Source organism: Mizuhopecten yessoensis, unplaced genomic scaffold, assembly GCF_002113885.1.
Source record: "Mizuhopecten yessoensis strain PY_sf001 unplaced genomic scaffold, ASM211388v2 scaffold716045, whole genome shotgun sequence".
NCBI lineage: Eukaryota > Metazoa > Mollusca > Bivalvia > Pectinida > Pectinidae > Mizuhopecten > Mizuhopecten yessoensis.
Genome location: NW_018479920.1, coordinates 16,750 through 39,894, shown reverse-complemented (window position 1 = coordinate 39,894; position 23,145 = coordinate 16,750). Strand labels below are relative to the sequence as shown.

At 36.8% G+C, this 23,145-nt stretch overlaps 1 protein-coding gene across 2 annotated transcripts in view; it reads left to right on the top strand.

Annotated features, from left to right (window-relative positions):
* The window catches only part of LOC110441587 (hemicentin-1-like), a 36,438-nt gene that overhangs the window by 2,897 nt on the left and 10,396 nt on the right, over positions 1-23,145 (top strand). The window contains exons 2-4 of one of the 2 annotated variants that reach the window (XM_021484779.1): positions 5,296-5,424; positions 5,536-5,664; positions 21,748-22,008. In XM_021484779.1, the coding sequence (XP_021340454.1) occupies positions 5,296-5,424; positions 5,536-5,664; positions 21,748-22,008 (519 nt within the window). Of the gene's footprint in view, positions 1-5,295; positions 5,665-21,747; positions 22,009-23,145 lie in introns of both variants that reach the window. The other variant, XM_021484778.1, reaches the window with a different exon arrangement.

The following is a 23,145-nucleotide window of genomic DNA, read 5'->3' as shown; positions in this document are numbered from 1 at the left end:
TAACATCAGAAGGTGGTACTGATGTATAGATATACATATGTGTTGTTACATCAGAAAATGGTACTGATGTAGGTATATACCTGTTTATTGTAACATAAGAAGGTTATACTGATGTAGATATATACCTGCTTTTGTAACATTAAAAGTTTGTAGTGATGTAGATATATACCTCTGTATTGTAACATCAGAAGATGATACTGATATAGATGAATACCTTTGTATTGTAACATCAGAAGATGGCTCTGGTGTAGATATATACCTCTATATTGTAACATCAGAAGATGGTACTGATGTAGTTATATACCTGTCTATCGTAACATATACCTCTCTATTGTTACAATACAAAATAAGTACTGGCGTAGATAATAAAGGCTTTATTCATTCTTGATAACATATTGAGCATGAAGCTTATCTTACATATGGTCAAGATACAATGTATGATAAAATGTACAATATTTACAGCAGATATATACCTGTGTATTGTAACATCAGCAAATGCTACTGATGTCGATAAATATCTGTGTATTGTTATATCAGAAAATTATACTGATGTAGATATATACCTGTTAAGTGTTACAACAGAAAAGGATACTGATGTAGATATATACCTGTGTATCGTAACGAATCTAGTGGTAGGACGCCGGGCTCGTGACCGAAGGGTTGCGGGTTCGAGTCACGACACGGCTCTGTGTTGTATCTTTGAGCAAGATACTTTACTCCTCTTGTTCCAGTCTACACAGCTTTAAATGAGTCATTGGTTGAGCAGCACTATAATTGTTGAATGCTAGCTAAAAGCGCCGAAATGGCAGCTCCAGCTGTATGCTCCCAAGGGAGTTGAGAAGAGTATTGACTGGTTGCATAGGCCCTATAACCACGGATACTAAATTGTGAACTGCTTTGAGACATCCTACGAATCAGATTGTGAAAATCGGTATATAAGAACCTCGAGTTGTTGTTTTTTTTATATAATATCAAAAGATGATACTTAAGTAAATGTATACGTGTATTGGAACATCAGAAAATGGTACTTATGGAGATATATACCTCTCTATTGTGACATCCGAAGGTGATACTGATGTAGATACATATCTATATACCTGTGTATTGTAACATCAACATGTATATTGAACATCAGAAGACGGTACTGATGTCAATATATACCAGTGTATTGTTACATCTGAAAAGGGTACTGATTTAAATAAATAATTGTGTATTGTTAAATTAAAAGAAGGTACTGATGTAGATATATATCTGTCTATTGTAACATCAGAAGGTGTGTTTTTTGTAGTATTATTGTTGAAGAATTTATATTCAAAAATGGAAAAACAATAAATTAACTGTAGATCTCAGAATGTTGTTTATGCAATGATCTGTGCAAATTGTTCTGAATTTTACATTGGACAAACTTGTTGTGAATTATGTCAACGTATGACACTTCATAGACTACAGACAAAAAGTGGCCATCCTTGATTTTTACCTGCTTATAAGCAAAAACATCCTGGTGCAAATGATAAGTTCCATGTAGTTCCTTTATATCAAGCTGCAGAAGACACTGTACAACGAGAGTCAAAAGAATCAATGTTAATCGATATGTTAAAACCTGGTCTAAATTGTTCTAACAGCACAGATCGCTGCATGAATATATGTTGCTATACTCATGCCTGTAACTTTATAAACACATATCTAGTTCTGTAACACCATACATTTTGTTCCTCAAATGTTGACGTTAAAGTGCATTGTTAATTTTGGTGTCAAGTGTGGTAGGTTGTATTGCGATGTCACAATGTATCATGATGTCATCACTTTCTGTGTTGTGTTGTTGTCCTGTCAACATGAAGGAAGAAACTCTTGTCTTTTGTTTATATATATATAGGATCTTACATGAGTTTCTATTTCATATGAGATTGATGAAATGAGTCTAAGATTTTTTGCAATTCAGTGAGCCTCTTGCGATCTAAAATGAAAACTTAGTGACGAGTTTCATCAATTTCATATGAAATGAAAACGAGTGTGGCATTTATTCGTGTAAAACAGCGATTTTGATGCAACATTGAAATGTAAAAATGCTGCCATTTTGACTCCAGTGCGTAAGTTTTTGACTTCATGTACTTGTCCTAGGCGTAACGTCGCAATTGAAACAATTTAAACTCACAATCAATTACAGGGCTGACAGGTCATATTACATGGGTTAATACGCAAAGAAATAATACACGAGTATATTCACTGGATAACACAGTACATTATGTGATAAATATATTTATCTTGAAACATAGCGCGTATGTAGACAGGCTATTTCCTATAAACAGATAATGTTTTTATAGCATCTTGACACACAATTTGAGAAAGGAAGGGATTACAAGTTCTTCAAATCGTAACACTGCTATTAACACCCTATATAATATATTGTTATATTTTAATCTTCGCCTCACTGCCTGGTTGAAACAAAAGAAACCTTTAAGCAAAAAGCCTTGTCAGTGACTGTCGAGTTATACATACATATGTACTACATATGTGAAACAGTATATAGTAGGCGTTATGCATTCTGATATGGACTATAGCGACAACCTCGTTTTGGGTGGGGATTCTCCAAGATGGCTCCAATGTAACAGCATGTGCTATGTGTGTGTTTATAATCGTAATACAGTTTGTCGTACAATGCCTGGGTCTGAATCGTCTGTACAACAACATAACAGTGACAGAGGTCGTAAAGATGATGTACATTCTCTTCAGGCAATCGAAAGTTATCAAATCTAGACACATGCGCTTCATGTATTGCTTTAGGGAAGCACTTTGATAGGTAGTCCCTGAACTGCTATGCATAAACTAGATCGGACTAATGATATGTTGTCATTTAAAAAAAAAGATAAAAAAATAAATATTGCATGCAAGTGAACAGTTTCCTGACGGAATGGTCCATTAAAAATAAAGGGCCTATAACAGAGATGCTTGGGATCGCCGGTCTAACGTCCAATAACGAGAGTTCCAAAGTATTTATAGCGACAAAGAAAACTTTTCTATTCTATTTCTATTCTACGCCGATGACATTGTAAAACTAGCATCACCAACAATGGACCGATTTTAACCCTTATCGACCACGGTGATGTATAAGTACTAGAAACTTTAAGTTAACCGTAGCAAATCCAGTGCAGTTTATTTTCGCCATATCAGTCGTATAAGAACTGAGAATCGTTCTATTTGAATGACGAAATGGTATTAGTGAAGGGCAAATAATAATTTCTTACTTTGGATCGAGGAACTTACAAAACTGCTTACAAATAACTGTTTTTGTCATCAAGCCGTACACATCTCCTAGACTACGGTGCAATTGTTCACCGTAGATTGACAGTGAAAAGTGAAACCACTGGTTTCTAACTTAATGGTGATGACTGATGACTGATACACTGTACTTTTGGCTTCCAGTCAGCCGAAACGATATGCATTATCATAAATATACTCTTTGTTTGATTTTGGTCCTCTATATACTCCATCTTGTATTAAACAAACAAACCACAACCATGATATATGCAGGTAGCTACTCGGCCGATGGAACGACAGGACAGGCATTTATTATAATTGCATTTGATGCGATAAAGACGTTTCCATTCAATTTTGACAAATTCACCCACAACCGACAATCTCTCCCTCTCATTGCGAATCGTATTTATCTACAAAAACCAAGCGCGCCACCCAACCTGAACTCCTTTTAGGAAGCAGGAGGTGTAACAGCCCGTCTATGCTTCAGGGTTTTTTTTTGTTGTTTTTTTTGCTGGGGTTTCTATACATCAAACATAAATACGATTCCCATATATTCTCAATGTATTCATGCATATACAAAACATTCCATATGCAATATATTTAAATTGAATTTAGATTTAAAACTTGTACGTTCCGTCTACGTCCGGAGCTAGAATGACACATTAACAACCACCCGTGTCGTACCCCACATACATGCTCCACCTCATTGGTCAATACCAAATCGCACGAATTACTCGCCCTAATACGATCTTCACGTACCTATAGGACAAATATTACGCGCTATTCTCCGAAACGCGCGCAAATTTGATTATTTTCATGTTTGCATTTTTAACATTATGTATGTAAGTATCAGACGAAAACAAATGTGGCACCCTGCTACATCTGTCGATTTATTTTAATTCTTTATATTCATAAGCATCAGTTAAAATATATTGAGTCTAATCAGCATTACTTTGTATAATGTTGTGTCGTAGATTTGTATCTGTAATCCGCGCTCCGCATCCGCAATCGCAGTCGCCTAGTCTCGTATGTTACTTTCGTTTTGATTGGAATGTATGTGAGTGTGACGTAATTGTGCATGCTATTGTTTGTATACCTGTTTGACCAGTGACAAACTGACCTCTGACACCTGTAGCATTGCGTGATATTTTCTGCGTTAATGTTTTCTTCGCTTCTTTATCCTTGAGTTTGTAATTACTTCCTATCTATTCCTCGTATTTGGCAACATCGACATACTTCCAAATTAAAGAGATACATACAGAAATATAACCTTCCATCATGATTATACCAGTTGATCCCCGGTACCACATACAGGAGAAATAAATTACCCACTGAAATGAAGACATTTAGTACTGGTCATTATTGTAAAAGAACCCAAACACCACACAAATGTAATCTTAAGTTTTTGTAAAACTAGTTAATGAACAACTTAACAAATATGCAAATAATGATTGTTATACATGTCATTGACCTCATACCTTAAATCGCTTTATGTGAATTTATTTATGTTGTGACAATAGTCAAGATAATTTGCAGGTTCCTTAACGCATGTATCATACTATAAGTTAACGGATACGTATATATACGTACAGGTACACCTCAAAATACGATACGTACCGCGGTACGATGTCTACGATACGATAGGTATCACGATACACATTTCTGCTTGGAAAGTCAACTTCATAATGATTAAGAGCAGGACTTTATATGGTTTTATCATAGTCTTAAAAGGTAAATATTATGAAAAATATATTTGTATAGGAGTTTAGTACTTTTGGGTATGACTGCACAGTTGACTACATCTTTACTTAAGATAATACCGATTTATTTAAGGAATTAAAAATAATAAGTACACTTTTTAGTGAAGAAATGATTGTTAAGTTCAGTATTTGTATAGTGTATCGCTATACAGACAACCTAAACAATTCGATCATATACCCAAGGGAGGAAACGATATGATTCGATGGATCGTTTTAACTCTATAGTGAATCTTGTCTGTAATACGTCCCTTTTTTCATTATAAACTGCATTGTAACACAGATGCTGTAACACTGACCGGGTTGTCTGAGTACGCTGTCCCCGGGAGTGAGTTTACATTGACGTGTGACGTACCAGAGGAAGCAGCCCAAGTCCAGTTGTACCGCCGTCCTGGCGTGGCTGCTGCACAAGGTAGTATACAAATAGCTGGTGGTCAATGTCACAACACCGCTACTACTCCGTCTGTCCTCTGTAGCCCGGATATCTGTTCCTGTACTACCAACTCGACTCTCTATGGTACAGTGTTCCAGTGGGTCATACAGCCACAGACAGGGGACCATGGATCTGTGTGGTATTGTCAACGTACCAACGCAAGGCTACCTGCTGTTGACAGGCTTGTACACAGTCCTGACTACACACTTAACGTGGCAGGTAAGTTAACTATGTTTGTGTTTGATTAAAAGAATCCATCTAGAAAAGTTTGATATCAGAATGGCTATAAATGTTTGAGTTGGATATTGTTTATACAATTATATGTGGCAGTTGTTTTGAACTTTACATTAATTTTGAATTACGCCAACGAATGACTATTCACAGACAACAGACAAAAAGTGACAATCTCAGATTTTAACTGTCAATACAAATATACATCCTTTTAGTGCAAAAGTTAAATCCCGATGAAATTTGTATAAAGAGAGTAGAAGAATCAATATCATAAATTAAATATTTTTTTTAAATTATTTTGACCGCACATATCGTTTTATGAGTGTCAGATTTTAATTGTCAACTGTTAGCTTCGAGTTATGGGGAATTTCCCTTTAGCTCAGTGGTAGAAAGTCCGACTAGAAAGTCTTGGATCGCGGGTTTGATCCCCGGTGCAATCACTCTACTCTCTCTTTTACACATGAAAGCATAATACAAATGCATTCGAAAAGTCTGTTGCTATACTCATTCCTGTAATGAAATACCGATTGCTGTAACTGCAAATTAGTATTTCCGCAAATGTTAACGTCAAAGTGCATTGCTTTGTTTTGGTGTAATATTTAGTATGTAGTATTGTGACGTCATAACTGATCATGACGTCATCATTTTATAGGTCGTGTTGTTGTTCTGTCAACTTGAATAACCACATCCCCTGTAAAGATGTGAAAGTACTTAGGAACTAATGAGAAACTCATTTATTTTATATTGATGTAATAGTCGTCATTACTCTCGATATACGACAACTCCGGGGTTCGTTGTTTACTGGTTAATTACTTATAAAACCTTGTAACATGAAATGCATCATATAACTATACATAATGATACAAACATTCATACACTCAAACGATGAGATAAAACATGTCAAACATATCCCTGGCCGTAGCCAGTCACATTAACTATTAGTTATGATAGTTGCATATGTCTACATTACAACTGTGATGTTCAATCTATATATTATATATAAATATCAGTTTATCTCATTATTCAACACAATTCAACATAATTACACATATATGAAATACCCATCTCTTCAATATGAAGAGGGTTTTCTCGGAAAAAAGTCCGCCGAGTCATCAGTCTAACTCATTCTACCCCGGTCACACATTCACGGATCGTCTCGCCGGATCCACTACGGATAGAAACTCACAGATGACCCCGGAATATGAACCACGGTTTTACTACGGTTAATGGCTAAGTTAGTTGACAACGGGGAGTGAAACGGATTGCTACGGTTCGGTATCGTTTGGTACGGGTTAGCACGAATTAGAATGGTCTGGCACGGATAAGTACGACCTCGCACGGAGCATAACGGACCCGCCACGGTAAGTAATCAGTATACACACTCCCGCGCTCGCGTGTTCAGTCCACGACTTATTTTTTTATCAGCTCACCTGCCCGAAGGGAGAAGTGATTTTATGGCGTGGCCCGGCGTCCGTCGTCCGTCCGTCGTCCGGTGGCAATAATTTAATTTAAACAGAAGGCCTAGAGTGATGATATTTAGCAAGAAACAAACTGGGATGAATGGCTACCAATTTTGTTCAAATAAATAACATTCACCAATAATCAATGTCACAGGGGTAAAATATGTAAAAACACTTTCAACAACTTCTTCTGAATAGCCAAAATACCCAGGGTGATGCTATTTGTCCAGTAGCATACTGGGATGAGTAATACTAAAGAGCTATGGCGGGGTGCTTTGGCGGGTTGCTATGCCTATTTCCCAAAGTCTATCATCCGCTACAATGTAGTGCACGCGTCCAACAGTGCACTGTCATGACGCGTACTCAGAAATTGTATACAGGTACATTACGTAGCTCTATCGGAATTCCGTGTCTAAGAATAAATAATTGTAGTCAGACGAATTCAAGGCCATGCGTTTCTCGATGAAGACGCAACAAAATGTTTATTTTACGTTATTTATGTTAATCTAAAACAAAACATACGCTGTTTGTAGCACAAGATTTTTTTTGGTGCATACTACATCACGGAATCAATACAAATATTCAAAAGTTGGTCCTCGGATAGGAAAGTATTCAAAGTATTTGTTAAGTCTGGGAAGCCCCGTCACTTTCATAGATATAGTGAATATGGCTATATTAACAATACCGAATATCTCAACAGTTCAAAAAACCTTATTCAATTGGTTTAATATCTAATCCATGCATTTTCCCTACTAAAAATAATTTACTCGTCAGTATGCTCTTCCGTTTTCTGAATAACCAAAAGTACCAGGATGAAGATATTTGGTCTGTAGCATGCTGGGAAGAAGTGCTACCAAGTTGTTCAAATAATGACCTTCAACCATATTCAATGTCACAGGGGTCAAATATGTAAAAAAACAAATTTAAACATCTTCTTCTGAATAACCCAAATGTCCAGGGTGATGATATTAAGCCTGTAACATGCTGGGATGAAGGGCAACGAAGTCTGTTCAAATTAATGACCTTCACTCATATTCAAGGTCAAATGGGTCATTTGTCTAGAAAACCCTTTTAACCAACAACTTCTGCATAACCAAAAGGACCAGGATGATGATATTAGGCTAGTAGCATACTGGGATGTGGGGCTACCAACTTCGATAAAATGAAGGACTTTGACTAAAATTTAAGGTCACAGGGGTCAAATATGTATGAGATCTTAAAACTTCTGATTAACCATAATGCCAAGAATGTTGATATCTTGCCAGTGGCATACTAAGATGAAGGGCTACCAAGTTTGTGAAAATGCATGACCTTGACTTATATTCAAGGTCAGAAGGGTCGAATATGTTCAAAATATTTTAACAACTTCTTCTGAATAACCGAAATGCGCAGGTTGATGCTATTTAGCCCGTTACATGCTTGGATGATGGGCTGCAAGGTGTGTTCAAATTAATTACCTAGACCTATATTCAAGGTCACAGGGATCAAATATGTTCAAAATCTATAAACGACTTTTTCTAAATGTGGCCAGTAGCAAGCTTGGAAAAAGGGCTACCAAATTTGGTAAAATGATTGGCCTTGACCTATATTCAATGTCACATTGCTCAAATTTGTAAAAATATTTAAACGATTTCTTCTGAATAACTATGAGGCCCCGAATGATGCTATTTGACCATTAACATGCTTGGATGAAGGGTTATAGGGGTTGTTCATTTGAATTACATTGTCCCACTTTCAATGTCAAATTTGATCAAAAATGTAAAAATATTTAAATGACCTTATCTAAATCACAAAATGTATAGAGTGGTGATATTTGCATGCTGAGATGGAGTGCTATAAAGTGCTACGACCTTATTCGATTTTTATTCGAAATATGAAGTGGATATATTGATGTCAAGTTAAGTTTGTCAGGACCATAAGTTGATAAGCCCCAGACCGAGTTTCAGTTAAATCGGCCTATTAGAATTTGATTTTAAGTGTGTGTTTTTTTTCAAAATTGCGGCTGTGGCAGTCATATTGGATTTTGATCGGCCCAAAAAAAAGAGAACACTTTGCCAGGACCATGAGTCAATCATTCCTACAAAGTTTCAGTCGGCCATATGGGATTTCTTATCGAGCCGAAAAATAAGAACACTTCGTCAGGACCATGAGTCGATAATTTCACTATGAAACACCCGAAGAGAAGAAAACAAATATCATAAAGGAACTTCAGACTGTGGACAGTCAGTTGAAAATGGTGATTGCTACACGTGCTTTGGGAATGGGAATTGATGTTGTAGACACCCATAGCGTTATCGTGTATGGTGTGTCTAAACATTTGACCGACATTATTCAAGAAATAGGACGTGTAGGTCGTGATGGTAGAAGTTATGTGGCCATGTTACTATACAACTCTTATCACTTAAGTAAAGTCGACCCTGATGTAACGGAAATGTACAAAACACAGAACTGCAGCAGATTATCTCTCCTTAGTGCATTTATCACTAAACATGAACTTGATGATCTACAGAGCAAAAAAGGAAAGAGTTGGTTCTTGGTGCGATTTGTGCTCTGCTCTTTGTACAGGTAGTGCACGTTCGTTTGCACCGATTGAAAAAGTCTTCTCCTCTAATATCAATGATGAGGAGACCGCACTATCAGATGATAGTGAAGCAACTTAACCATACGTCCCAGATGACTATGAAACAACTGAACCATACAACCGCGATGTCTAACAACTGGTATGGCAACAGTGCTATTTTTTCATTTGTACTGTGATTGTTTTGGTAAGGAATTAAGAAGTGGTTATAATTAGTATGTATGCATGATGTACCTGTGTCGAATGGAATGTGCAATATCCGATCAACACCTTTGCCACTGCGCCAATGCGATCCCTGTACTTTTGTCGATAAGTGTTTTTCCAATATTGGACTATAAGATGACTGTGATAAGAATGCTAGTTTAATGATAGATTGGCTGAACATATTTTGATTTAATAAGTATTGACAGGTTGATTGATGCATGCAGTACAATTTAGGTATTGATGACAATGATAACAATAACATAATAAAGAATAACTTAATTATACTTTCACTTTGTGATTAAGTTATTTATTAATTCGCTGGACACAATGAAATCAGTCTCATCGTTAACCGAGCCTCTAGGTGATGAACCTTTCAAACTGGTTAAGAAGAATACAAACAACATGATTGAACTCTGCAACAAAGAACAAAAACAAAACTAAATTACTGAACAATCAATAGGAAAGTCCATTTCCAAAAATATACTAATCGACATTTCAACTTTAACTAGCATAACAATTAACATCTAAACTATATCTAAACGCAACCATGACAATTGAAAAGAACAACATTTGAACAATATTATCAATTACAGAAATAGAATAATTCCAAATATAAAGCAATTAACTGGTTTGATTGATTGACAGTGTATACTAGTTATGATCAAAGCAAAAATACTTCAATTTAAATTAACCATATATCACATACTCATAGAGAGACATTCATAATAAATTTATGTATTTGATTATTTGTATGAAATGCTTCCTTTTTGATACATACGTATACACTGTCCAAGTACTGAGTTAATTAAAATTCTTTTTTTTTTCATTAAACAAAAAAAACCCAAAAAATCAATAATGACATGCTCATTTATGCTATGTAAAAAAAATATCAGGTTCGCAAATAAATAATTCTTAAAGTGACACGGTAGGTTTGGGTTTTGTTTTATCATTTTATTTTTAGAGTTTAAAAGACAGTTTCTGATTCATCAGTGTATTCAAAACGATTTATTCAGAATAAAAACACTGTCCCAGTAATAAAACATTTATACGGTGTTCACTTTACTTCTAGTGCCTGAATCACTATTGTAAAACAATAGCATGAGTGAGGACACTTGCTAATTTTTGGCTGTTATAAAATTTTGCTCCTAGAATTCACATTTCAAGATTTGTCTATCTGAGTTCAAAAATATTGGATGGATATTTTTCGCACGTGTCAATAAAATGGTTTCATCGACAGACATTTTGTGTATATGGCAGCTGTATCCGAGAATGAGATACTTGTTTTACTTGGCCTAAATATGTTTAATTATTGGTTCAATGTTTTATAATATACTTCAACTTCTCCATGTCTTGGGTTGGAGCTGTTTCAAATGCTGTTCCTAATGACTTCTTGGCAGTTTTCTTTGGTTTTGTCGACTCAGAGATCCTAGTGACATTTGTGATATCAGCAAAAGCAGTCAGTTTAACTGGTGTCACAACCTTTATTTTCAGCGGAGGGTGTGATGATGTTCTTATGTATTTCTTGGTTTGTTGTGTCCAACTGGGCCTCTTAACATGCGTTTGGTGACAAACTTTCGTCGGGGTCAAGGCATGTTCGATACCGCTATTGTATTGACATTGTTGAATGTCGCTTTCATCTTCTGTTGTGTGTCTTTAACTTCAACGTGAACGTCTAGAAATTGTTCAATGACATTTCTCCGTTCCGTTGACAGTTTCAACTTTCGATCAAAGTATGTCTTTTGAACATTACTTCCGTCATCAGCAGTCCCTCTTTGCATAAGCGCAAAACCACATACAATACATATTTTGTCTAATAAATAAGATTTTTTCGGTGTATTAATAATACCAACCATGGGCGCCGCCATCTGGTTTGTTTCAGAAAACTGCGTTCGGTTATTCTCGGATTTTATTATATTGATGGGAACCATCGCGAGGCAATCGAAGCGCTGGCTCAATTTTGCCAGCGATAATTTGGTTGGACGTTAGAAAGGTCACCGGGACATGACCTCTAACCGGGGTTGTTCAGATCCTAACGTGATACGTAGAGAACGTAGGATATGATTTTAATCAGATTGGTTAATCCCCAGTGTTTTTCCCAATGCCATCACAAACGTGTACTTACTCAAAGGGCCGGTTACCAAAACGGCCCCTTCTCTGATTCAAATTTCCTGTTGGTGGTGCATTGCCCATGCCGTTGTGGTCACAAATCTATAAAGTATAAAGATTTAGGTCACTTGATTTGTTTTTTATGGTTCCTCAAAGTTGTACCTTTTAGACGCTGTCTAAGTGTTGATAAAATGTACATGTTATGTAAAATATTAATGAAAATCTAATCAAATGATGGTCACCGTAAAGAATACATTCATGGCATGATTGTGACAAAAAAATCATGTTTCCATCGCGCCATTTGGCTGTTTTATGGAAGAAACAATCTCAAAAATGCCATTTTCGATGATAACATTTTAGACACAAAAACTGTGTTTTTTAGAGAATACACCCTTTTATGGGCGTTGGATGCAAACCAATTTTTATCCTATTAAACAGTACGTAATATGCTATTGATGAGAGGAAAAATCATCAAAATGTAAGTGGTGGAACATTTTCAAATGTTGGGTTGAATTAGCCTATGGTTGAATTGCCGATTTTCGACTTTCTTTAGATAATTAACAAAAAAACGAGAGTATTTGCTCGGTATGTTGAGAATATGTACACAGATATGAAAAAAAGTGAGAGAAACACTTTTTCATAAAAAAAATCCAAGATGGCTACTTCACAAGTCCCCGTGGTTGAAGACATTGGCTGACAAATAGACAGAACAACAAACAAAACGTGTTCCTTATGATTTTGGTTGGTTTTCGCAAATACGGGAGTGTTCATAGCTACGGGCGATTGTATAATACCTATATTTATAAGTTTGGTTAGTCACATGGTAACGGGGATCTTTCATACCGAGCCCAAAACATACTTTCAACATATGCACTCCGTTGCCGCATGGAAAACTATTTCAAGTTTTGTCGGAATTTCTTTACCTGTGGTTGTAATGGTCGAGGGTTTTCCAGCGTCCTGTAATACCCAAGGTAGTACAAGATACTGGAGATGTGCGCACACATTCCCATCGTTCTCTCTCCAACTGGGCACTGGCAGTAGTAGTCCTTTATTGGGGCCTCAACATCGGGTGAAACGGTGAACCGTATCCAAACGTTATATTTCGTTTGGCTTTTGTGTCGAGAATGTATTTGACATCGGAGAAGGTCTGGGGAGTGCTGGTAAAGCCACACCTCATAGTCTCCGTCATCACTTAAATGTTCGGCGATGTAACCAGGAGCCAGAGATATCTGATACGTTCCACACGTAATGGTTCTCAAGTAATCAAGATCGAGACGGGGAAACAGTACGGAAGATGCATCCATCTTGACAAACTCGGACCTTGCCCGTCTAGATAGATCCGGATCTGTCTTGACTCTCTGAGCTAAACCATTCGGTGTTGTCAAACGGTCCTTCATACGTTCAGCCATTAGCCTATCTTTGGCATCTCTCTCTGGAGATCTCTGGTAGATCGGTCCTCTAATACCATTCAGACAGGCTGTGACGGTTCGAAGCAAAGCCTCGATGACATTGATAAAGCTGTTAGACACCAATTGCGTTCGGAAGAACGTCCAGTGTTTCAGACGACCATGATAGGATTCCACAATCCACCTCGATTTGGTGATAGTTCTGTCAAGATTTGCTTGGACGTCAGAATGTTGACTTTGACCGGGTTTCAGGTATGACGGCATGCTAGCATTGAGGCCAGAGGCTTCGAGAACTGGTAGGACATCTCTAAAACCTCGGTCAACGACAACGTTGTCGTCTGGTTGTAGCCAAGTAACTAGCTTGTCCATGACTTTTTTTGTAATTGTAGCATCATTTTCGCTGCCAGTGAATGGTCCTACTGTGTCCAGAATGTAGCCATCTGGTAAGGCGATGCTCATGAATTTGAGATAGTTTCTCTTCTTCTGGCCACAGTAGGACATTCTCTGGAGCTTGTNAAAAAAAATGACATGCTCATTTAGGCTATGTAAAAAAAATCTCAGGTTCGCAAATAAATAATTCTAAAAGTGACACGGTAGGTTTGGTTTTTGTTTTATCATTTTATTTTTAGAGTTTAAAAAGACAATTTCTGATTCATCAGTGTATTCAAAACTGTCCCAGTAATAAAACATGTATACGGTGTTCAATGTACTTCTAGTGCCTGAATCACCACTGTAAAACAATAGCATGAGTGAGGACACTTGCTTATTTTTGGCTGTTATAAAGTTTTGCTCCTAGAAGTCACATTTTAAGATTTGTCTATCTGAGTTCAAAAATATTGGATGGATATTTTTCGCACGTGTCAATAAAATGGTTTCATCGACAGACATTTTGTGTATATGACAGCTGTATCCGAAAATGAGATACTTGTTTTACTTGGCCTAAACATGTTTAATTATTGGTTCAATGTTTTATAATAAGCTTCAACTTCTCCATGTCTTGGGTTGGAGCTGTTTCAAATGCTGTTCCTAATGCCTTCTTGGCAGTTTTCTTTGGTTTTGTCGACTCAGAGATCCTAGTGACATTTGTGATATCAGCAAAAGCGGTCAGTTTAACTGGTGTCACAACCTTTATTTTCAGCGGAGGGTGTGATGATGTTCTTATGTATTTCTTGGTTTGTTGTGTCCAACTGGGCCTCTTAACATGCGTTTGGTGACAAACTTTCGTCGGGGTGAAGGCATGTTCGATACCGCTATTGTATTGACATTGTTGAATGACGCTTTCATCTTCTGTTATGTGTCTTTAACTTCAACGTGAACGTCTAGAAATTGTTCAATGACATTTCTCCGTTCCGTGGACAGTTTCAACTTTCGATCAAAGTATGTCTTTTGAACATTACTTCCGTCATAAGCAGTCCCTCTTTGCATAAACGCAAAACCACATACAATACATATATTGTCTAATAAATAGGATTGTTTCGGTGTATTAATAATACCAACCATGGGCGCCGCCATCTGGTTTTGTTTCTGAAAACTGCGTTCGGTTATTCTCGGATTTTATCATATTGATGGGAACCATCGCGAGGCAATCGAAGCGCTGGCTCAATTTTGCCAGCGATAATTTGATTGGACGTTAGAAAGGTCACCGGGGCATGACCTCTAACCGGGGTTGTTCAGATCCTAACGTGATACGTAGAGAACGTAGGCTATGATTTTAATCAGATTGCTTAATCCCCAGTGTTTTTTCCCGATGCCATCACAAACGTGGACTTACTAAAATTTGGCAAAACATCAAATCAGTAGATTTTGTTTCTATTTGCAAAATATAAAATAGATTAATTGGTGCAGGAGTATTTAAATCCATGCTTAAAGGAACTTAAACGGTATATTGTTTCATTTTCCTGAAAACGTTCTATTTACCGCAAAATTTATAAAGTCATCATGCACGAGATTTAAGGGGAAAATCAAATTTTAACATTACGTTTCCTATTGTAGTTTATATAATGAAATTTGTTATTTTAAAACGTAAAACACACGGAGAGGAGAATGTTGTTAAAAGGATGAAAGTCTGTTTTCTGGATAGTATTGGATGTATTTACCTGTATTTTACCTGTGTTTTCACATGTGGTTAATTGTTCAAAGTAATTAGATATGACATAAGGTATGTCCCCAGGGCGATTCGATTGTCGCACTTGCGCAACAGATTCAAGACTGCTGTAGAGACTGCGTCGCATACCTTAGGTACTCATGGCAGACCCATTAGTCCTCAAACTGCCAGAAACCGCGTGCGTGCCGAGAGAATCATTGCGCGCCGACCTTATGTCGGGCCACCTCTGACACAACGGAGGCGGCAAGTGCGTCTTGACTGGATGCGCAGACATGGCCCGAATAGGTCTTGGATGCGTCGATGGAGGCGTGTGATGTTCACCGACGGGTCTAGATTCTGTCTGTATCGCTCAGACGGAAGAAAAAGGGTATATCGCAGACGCGGTGAGCGTTTCGCCGACGCATGCGTGGTTGAACACGTTAGCTTCGGTGGGGCTTCTGTAATGGTTTGGGGAGGCATCTCACATGGAGTAAAATCCCGCTTAGTGGTCCTGGATCAAAACCTCAATGCCGTTCGATACAGAAACGAGATCCTCCAACCACATGTCCTTCCACTTCTCAGACGTCATAACCTAATTTTCCAGCAAGACAATGCTCGACCGCATGTTGCCAAAGTCTGTCGTGATTTTCTTACTGCAAACAACGTTGAGCCTCTGAAAAGGCCCCCATATAGCCCCGACATGTCTCCCATTGAGCATTTGTGGGATGAGCTGGACAGGCGTATTAGGAAACGCCCCCCCCCCTCATTTGGAAATAAATGCTTAAATAAGACCATATCCAGCGTCTAAATCTAAATCAGGTATTGAGTATTAAGATGCAGTACAGATGAATAATCTATCATAGAGAAAATGAACAATGTGCTAAAGGAGGGGTGCCTCTTTGGACCTTCTGGTGACTATCACCGGAAAGTTTGATTTTTTGTATATTCATACCTTGGGGTTATGCCATCATGATATGACATACGGGGGTTAAATTGGGGACCAACATCACAAATGGACGCTTTTTTACAAAACTACATGGTTATTTTTCAAAGTTTCTTCGTCGTTTTGGTATATTTCGTAACTTTTTGTTATATCTGAAAGTCGGATGCATGTCAAAATAAAAGTGTGACTTCTGTGCTAACACGCTGCACTTATGAATAGCATATACCAACAACAAATCAAGGTATTGATGAAGTTGTTTTAACAGTCACGGGACCAGGAAATATAGGACTCTATCAGCAGCTGATGCATTTATTTCAATTAAAAAGCCAAGATTTAGCATTGGTCCAAGTTTGGTTGGTGAAGCACCTATACTTTAATATAGATTATGACAAAAATGCTGTTAAACTGAAGTACTGATTTTAACAGCTTTGTTTTGGAAATTTGAAATTTGAAATATTGACTATTCTTCGGTAGGTGCTATACAGTATCAATCATTTGTATTATGTGATTAGTCAATGTTATGTATATGCAATATATTGTTGGATTTGAGCGCTAAATATGCACTTATATGCAGTGATTGTTATATTAGTGTAGTGTAATGTTACGACAGACTATATTCAAATAATTTAAGATAAGATTGTTTCATGTGTAAATGCATTGATTAATTCTTCAAATGTGATTGGTGCTATTGATTGGTCTATTTTAAGGTGCCCCGAGACAAAGACTCGGTTGACCTATTCCGCTCACCTATCGCCCGTCGTCGTTCGTTGTGTGTTGTGCGTACTCCGTAAACTGTTTATACTTCTGACTTCTTTTAAAGAACCAGTGGTAGATAGTTTTAAAACTTGTAGAAACTCACTCTTCAATACAATTTTGCATTGATTTGAAAAATATTGTTTGACTTAATTAAGGTAAAACAATCACATGCCTATATATATAATCAAGTTGAATCAGAATGTGGATTCGAACTTGCACTGTTGGTTTCTACTGGTCACAAGTTCGCTGCGTTACACATTAGGCTATTTATGTATCGTCTTCGAATGAAGGAGAAATACCGTATAAGTACTGGTTCTTCTTCTTCTGTTTTTTGTCCGTAACAAAACTTTTAAACCGTTAAAAATATATTGATGACACTTGAGGCATGCATGCATCACCCACAGAAGGTGTGAAGTGCACTGGAGTAAGGTCATTGTGACCCACACCTCAAGGTCAAATGTAAATTAAATATAACATTTTCAGTAAATTCTTGTCCGGCCCGTACATTTTAAAACGCTTAAGATATCATGATGAAATTCGAAATAAACCTGCATCACCAACATAATGTGTGCAGTGCACTATAATTAGGTATCGTGCCCCACTATATACAAGTTGTGTCCCTTTGTTTATTTTCAGTACCGAAGTTAGTCCACGGCATATCTTCCATGCTATTTCACCTACGTTGACCAAACTTGCTATAGTTCTGTATGTTGGACGGTAGGTGTGTCACATTTAAAATCCGGGTCTCGAATCCCACTTTATAAAGAGATGGATTCCTTTGTTAAAAAAATGTATACCGAAGTTTGTCGATTGGCTAATAAGGGAAAACATATGCTTTTGTTCATAAAACAAGTTTCTAGTTTGGACATAAACCAAAATGGAAATACAAACGTTTTAACCCAAGAAACACTTGTCACAGTTTCGTGAAATTTGATCACCCCTGTTTTTCATTTTTTTGAGCACTTTCCAAAAGGAGGACCACTTTTCCGTCATACGGTTTGTTATTGCATATCGCATCCCGGAATCATTAAGTTTATTCAAAAGTTGGTCCTTTTGACGGAAAATGTTCAAAGTATTTTTGTTTAAGTCTGGGAAACCCCATCACTTTCGTAGATATAGTGAATATGACTATATTGTCAGTATTATATTAACAAAACTTAATATCTCAGCAGTTCAAACATTTATATTCAATTTACTCATGCTTTTTTTCCGTTTTCATAAATACCTACTAATGGAAATATGGGCAGTTAACTGGTATCCGCCATAGCTCTTTCACATGAATTTTACTAGTTATGCATTATGCAAGTTTGTTTGTGTTATTTCTCAGAAAGACTGGATTGATCTTTTGCTAATTTCACATGCATGTTCCCCATAGTCCCTTGTCATGCATATATTGATTTTGGACTGACCTGAAAACCCGAGAATCTTTCTAAACTTTCACATGATTTTTTCCTATGGTCTCTTGTTATGCAAATCAAACGTTTGAACTAAATAGGATATTACGATCGCAAACAGGCAGCCTGATTGAATTTAAAGTTAAAGATTGTTAGTGCTATTTCACCAAAAGGTTTGGAGGGTTCTTTCTTATGAAGGTTTCTCTTGGTTCTTAGCTATGCATTTTTACAATACAACAAAGACAGAAAGGAAAGTTGAACAAATGTTTATTAGCTCATACTTGTTTTTACTGTTCAATTATAACAATTTGGCATTCTTGCGGCTACTCTATATGATTGCCCTTGGCAGCTGATATATGATATCTGCCAGTGTAGTTAGTATTAGTACATCATAATTGGAGCCTGTAGATAACCGCATAATGTTAGTCTACATGTCCAATGCTGTAATTAGGGGGAGCCCGGCAAAGACGGTCTAATCTGTATTGTCATATGGTACAGATATATATTAATTACTAGCAGATAATAAGGGCAATAAATGTTGTAATGGTAGTTATGTATCATTACTGGAGCATGTAGATAATCATCTGTTAGTCTACATGTCCAAGGCTGTGATTGGGGGTTATCCCGGCAAAGACAGCATATAACCTGCGGGCGTTCACAGGATACAGCAACATATTACATAAACTGACAGATAAATGATATCAGCTTTTAATAAGAGTAATTATTATTAGTGTATCCTTAAAGGAGACTGTAGATAATCATCTGTTAGTCTACAGGTCCAAGGTTGTAATAAGGGCGGGCCCGTTAAAAACAACCTATAGTCTTATCACTAAATACGGAGAAATACTAATAACTATGGTGGAAAGACTGAATTGGATGTTCAATTTAGTTTATTTAATGTATTGGCCCCCTCGATGAATGTATTGGCCTACTATTTATCAAGTCATTTATCAGTCATACAAGTACCCCATTGTAAATTAAGTAATGCAAGTAATATGATACAATATCTGCTTTCCCTTCAAAAGTTTTCTAGCAACTTGCCTATCGTCACTATACTTACTGACCATTGTTCAATTAGTCACTTGACCACTAACGAATATTCTAACCTCATAACTTTATTGCACACGTTACCTTATTGACCCTTCCTCAGAAACTAATAGCTGCCCCCCCCCCCATAATATGTATAATGATTATGATCCAATCAATTACATACAAACTGTATACACAGACTTCACACCAATAAAATATACTACTCTTACTAATAAGTTACTACATGTCTTGCTACCCTCTCCCTTCATTGTACCTTATAAAATACACAACGCAGCATCTCAACAAATCAAGCTGTTTTGAGCATACAGGTAAAAGTTGTTTTCTATAAGCTTGAATATAATCATTAAATTAATATTATATATTTGTTGGCCTGATCTGAAAAACAATATGTAGGTTCCCCTTGGTCCTGGATTATGCATGGTTTGGGACTGATCTGAAGAACAGGAGGGCTGCCATGCAGACTGACCAAACAGATAAGAGAAAATTGAAGAACAGATTGAACTGACATAGAACTAATGAAAATGGTACGATATTGGGCGCCTATTCCCATGGGATCTCTTTTTTTTTGTCCAATTTCCATATTTAACTTCATTGAAAAGCATTTCGATAAATATAACATTTTTCTATTTTAAAACTTTTCAATCAAATTTTGATCTTTCAAAATCCAAGAGATTAGATCAACACTTATTTCCTATCATGAATGTTGCTAGTTAGTAATTTGTTTTCAAGTCACACTTCAAAAACATAAACAATAATAAATAGCATTTGAACTAAGTTGACCAAATACTCCTATGACTATTGTCAAAAAGCACGTTTAACAATATTGCATCTAAAAAACACCATTAAATGTTGAGTGTTAGGACTTGATAGGCCCGGGGTCAACAGGGCCCAGCAAATACATGTATGTCTTCTTTAAATTAAATGATTTTGAAACCGAAAACAAAACACATGAACACATGATGGTTTGCCTTTATTTGAGCAATTGTGACATTATTAAATGTGTGCCAACCCTTCCTCTTTCGGTCTCACCCTTACGATGTTAACATAAAAAATATGCAAAATATACAATTTTCCTATTCACTGTATGATGTTGTATTACATTTTTCCTATTCTGGAAATGTCTGGCCGTTTTCGCATCGTTTTATTATAATATCTGTATTGCAGTCTTCCCGGTTCGTTGAATAAGCCTAGAAACTGAAGCATATATGTGACGAAAATGTGCTCTTGACGAGAGAGATAAAATTGATAATTCACCACAAGATATCAATATAAAAAAGCAGTTGGATCAAAAGTGTTATACTAGATAAAAACACTTCCGTTGTCATTAATCGATGTTAACCCCCTCCCCTCGCTGACATCTCTTGTCATCAATGACATTTGCAGATAAAGAGTGCTTATCATCTGCAGCAGTACCTCCCTTTGACCTGATGGATAATTAGCGACAAGCTATTGATCCAGTAGTGCTGAAGAGCATAGTTTTGAAAAGCTGTGGCATGCAACCCGTCTCAAACATTGACTTGGACGACAGTGACTGACCTGGAGCTCATGGAAAACCATAGCCTGATCACTTAAATGTCCGAAAATCGGCAAGAGTTGGGAGTCACATCACGTAGGGCTGGAGTTCAGCTTATTGTCTTACTATGGGCCATTGTGCGACCTTAAATTCGTCACTTAGTTGTACACTGTAATGCTTTACCCTCACCTCACTAAATATTTCGCAGGCATATATATTTACCATATATGTAACTATTATAAATTTTATTTCAAGAAATTCAACTCCATATTCGAATTTTTTGTCACTTGACAAATTGTGTCATTTTTTTCCAGCTTCAGCATCTTTCTTTATTCTTCAGTCTCTCGGTATGTTAGAATTTTCTTTGTCATTGTTTGCACACACATAGCGTCAACGATGCGGTCGGTGTACATTCTGCGTTCTTGTTCATATGTAATGTAAGTGTTCTGTGTTTTTTATGTGTATTTTTCGATGTCTTGATAAAGAAGTTGATTGCTCCCAATTCTGACAACTTTGTATTGTCTACATTGTTGGAAAAGCTTGCTTGTCCAATAAACAATGTTTATAATGTATTGTAGGTGGTCCACGTACTGTTACACTGTCCCCACCGGACATTACCTACACCAGGACTGAGGGGAACACGCTACCGGACATCACCTGTACAGCTGACTGCATACCTGGCTGTGCATTTGTCTGGACTAAACCTGACAACACCAACTTTACTGCCTCAGCTGTGTTATCACTGGGACAACTGGACAGATCAGAACAGGGAACATACAGATGTACTGTTGGTAATATCTACGGATCGTCAACTATATCAGCTGTGGTGACAATACAGTGTAAGTTATTTTATACATAACTGATCTTTTTTTCCGAATTCGGTGACATATTATTTTATTTCCATTTTAAATTTTAACTATATGTCATCACAGTTGTCTACAAACAGGCTAAATCAAATTGTCTTGGTATGAGGACAATTAAATCCAACATTGTATCCAGATAATATAAATTGAAATGCTTCAACGACACCTGGGGTATCGACACCACACATATGCTGTCTACATGTACCATGATTCAACAATAATATTAATATTCATATTATGTCTATATGATTCAAAAATTTATCAAGAAAGGTATACATCTATTTGTTAGTCAATATTCACCCTATTAACCTTAAGTCATCACACATTATGTTATAATACTATCCGTTGTCAATAAAGTCTGCCTGCTAATTCACAGTAAAAAAAATACATGGTTATACTTATATGACATGTACAGAAATAACTTTCAAAAATATAATTTTATCATTATCACAAACAAATCATAATTATAAAGTCTGTTTTCACAGCATGATGAAAAATGATCGATGAAATATTAATTCGATTTGGGAATGTCATGTTTAAAACTTTGTTTATATCAAACGTTTCTATCTCAATTGTAAGGATATATGTTACCGTTGTGAATATTAAGGGGTTCTATGTTAGGTGATTTATCGTGTCAGATAGGAAAGGAGCTGCGCCGATATCAGCTACATAATGCATTGTTATTAACGTGTAATCTTATGATGAGGGGAAAAAATGTATTGCTGTAATTTAATAGTAACTTCGTGTCTAAAGATAAAGCACCTGTACAGTCAGGCAAAGTATCTGGGTGCAACACTATCATCTGACCTTAAATGGGATTCACATATAAATATTATCTGCCCAAAAGCAAATTCTACTCTAGGCTTTTTAAGACGAAATCTTAAAATTGGCTCAACATCAGTCAAAGTGCAGGCATACAAATCATTAGTTCGACCATCACTTGAGTATGTCTGTACAGTATGGGACCCTCACACCCAAACAAATATTGACAAGTTGGAAATGGTCCAGCGAAGGGCAGCGCGCTATGTGCTCAATACACACAGGTACAACGATCGTACCTCAAGTGTGTCAGAAATGTTGGACCACCTCAAGCTGCGCCCTCTAGCAGATAGA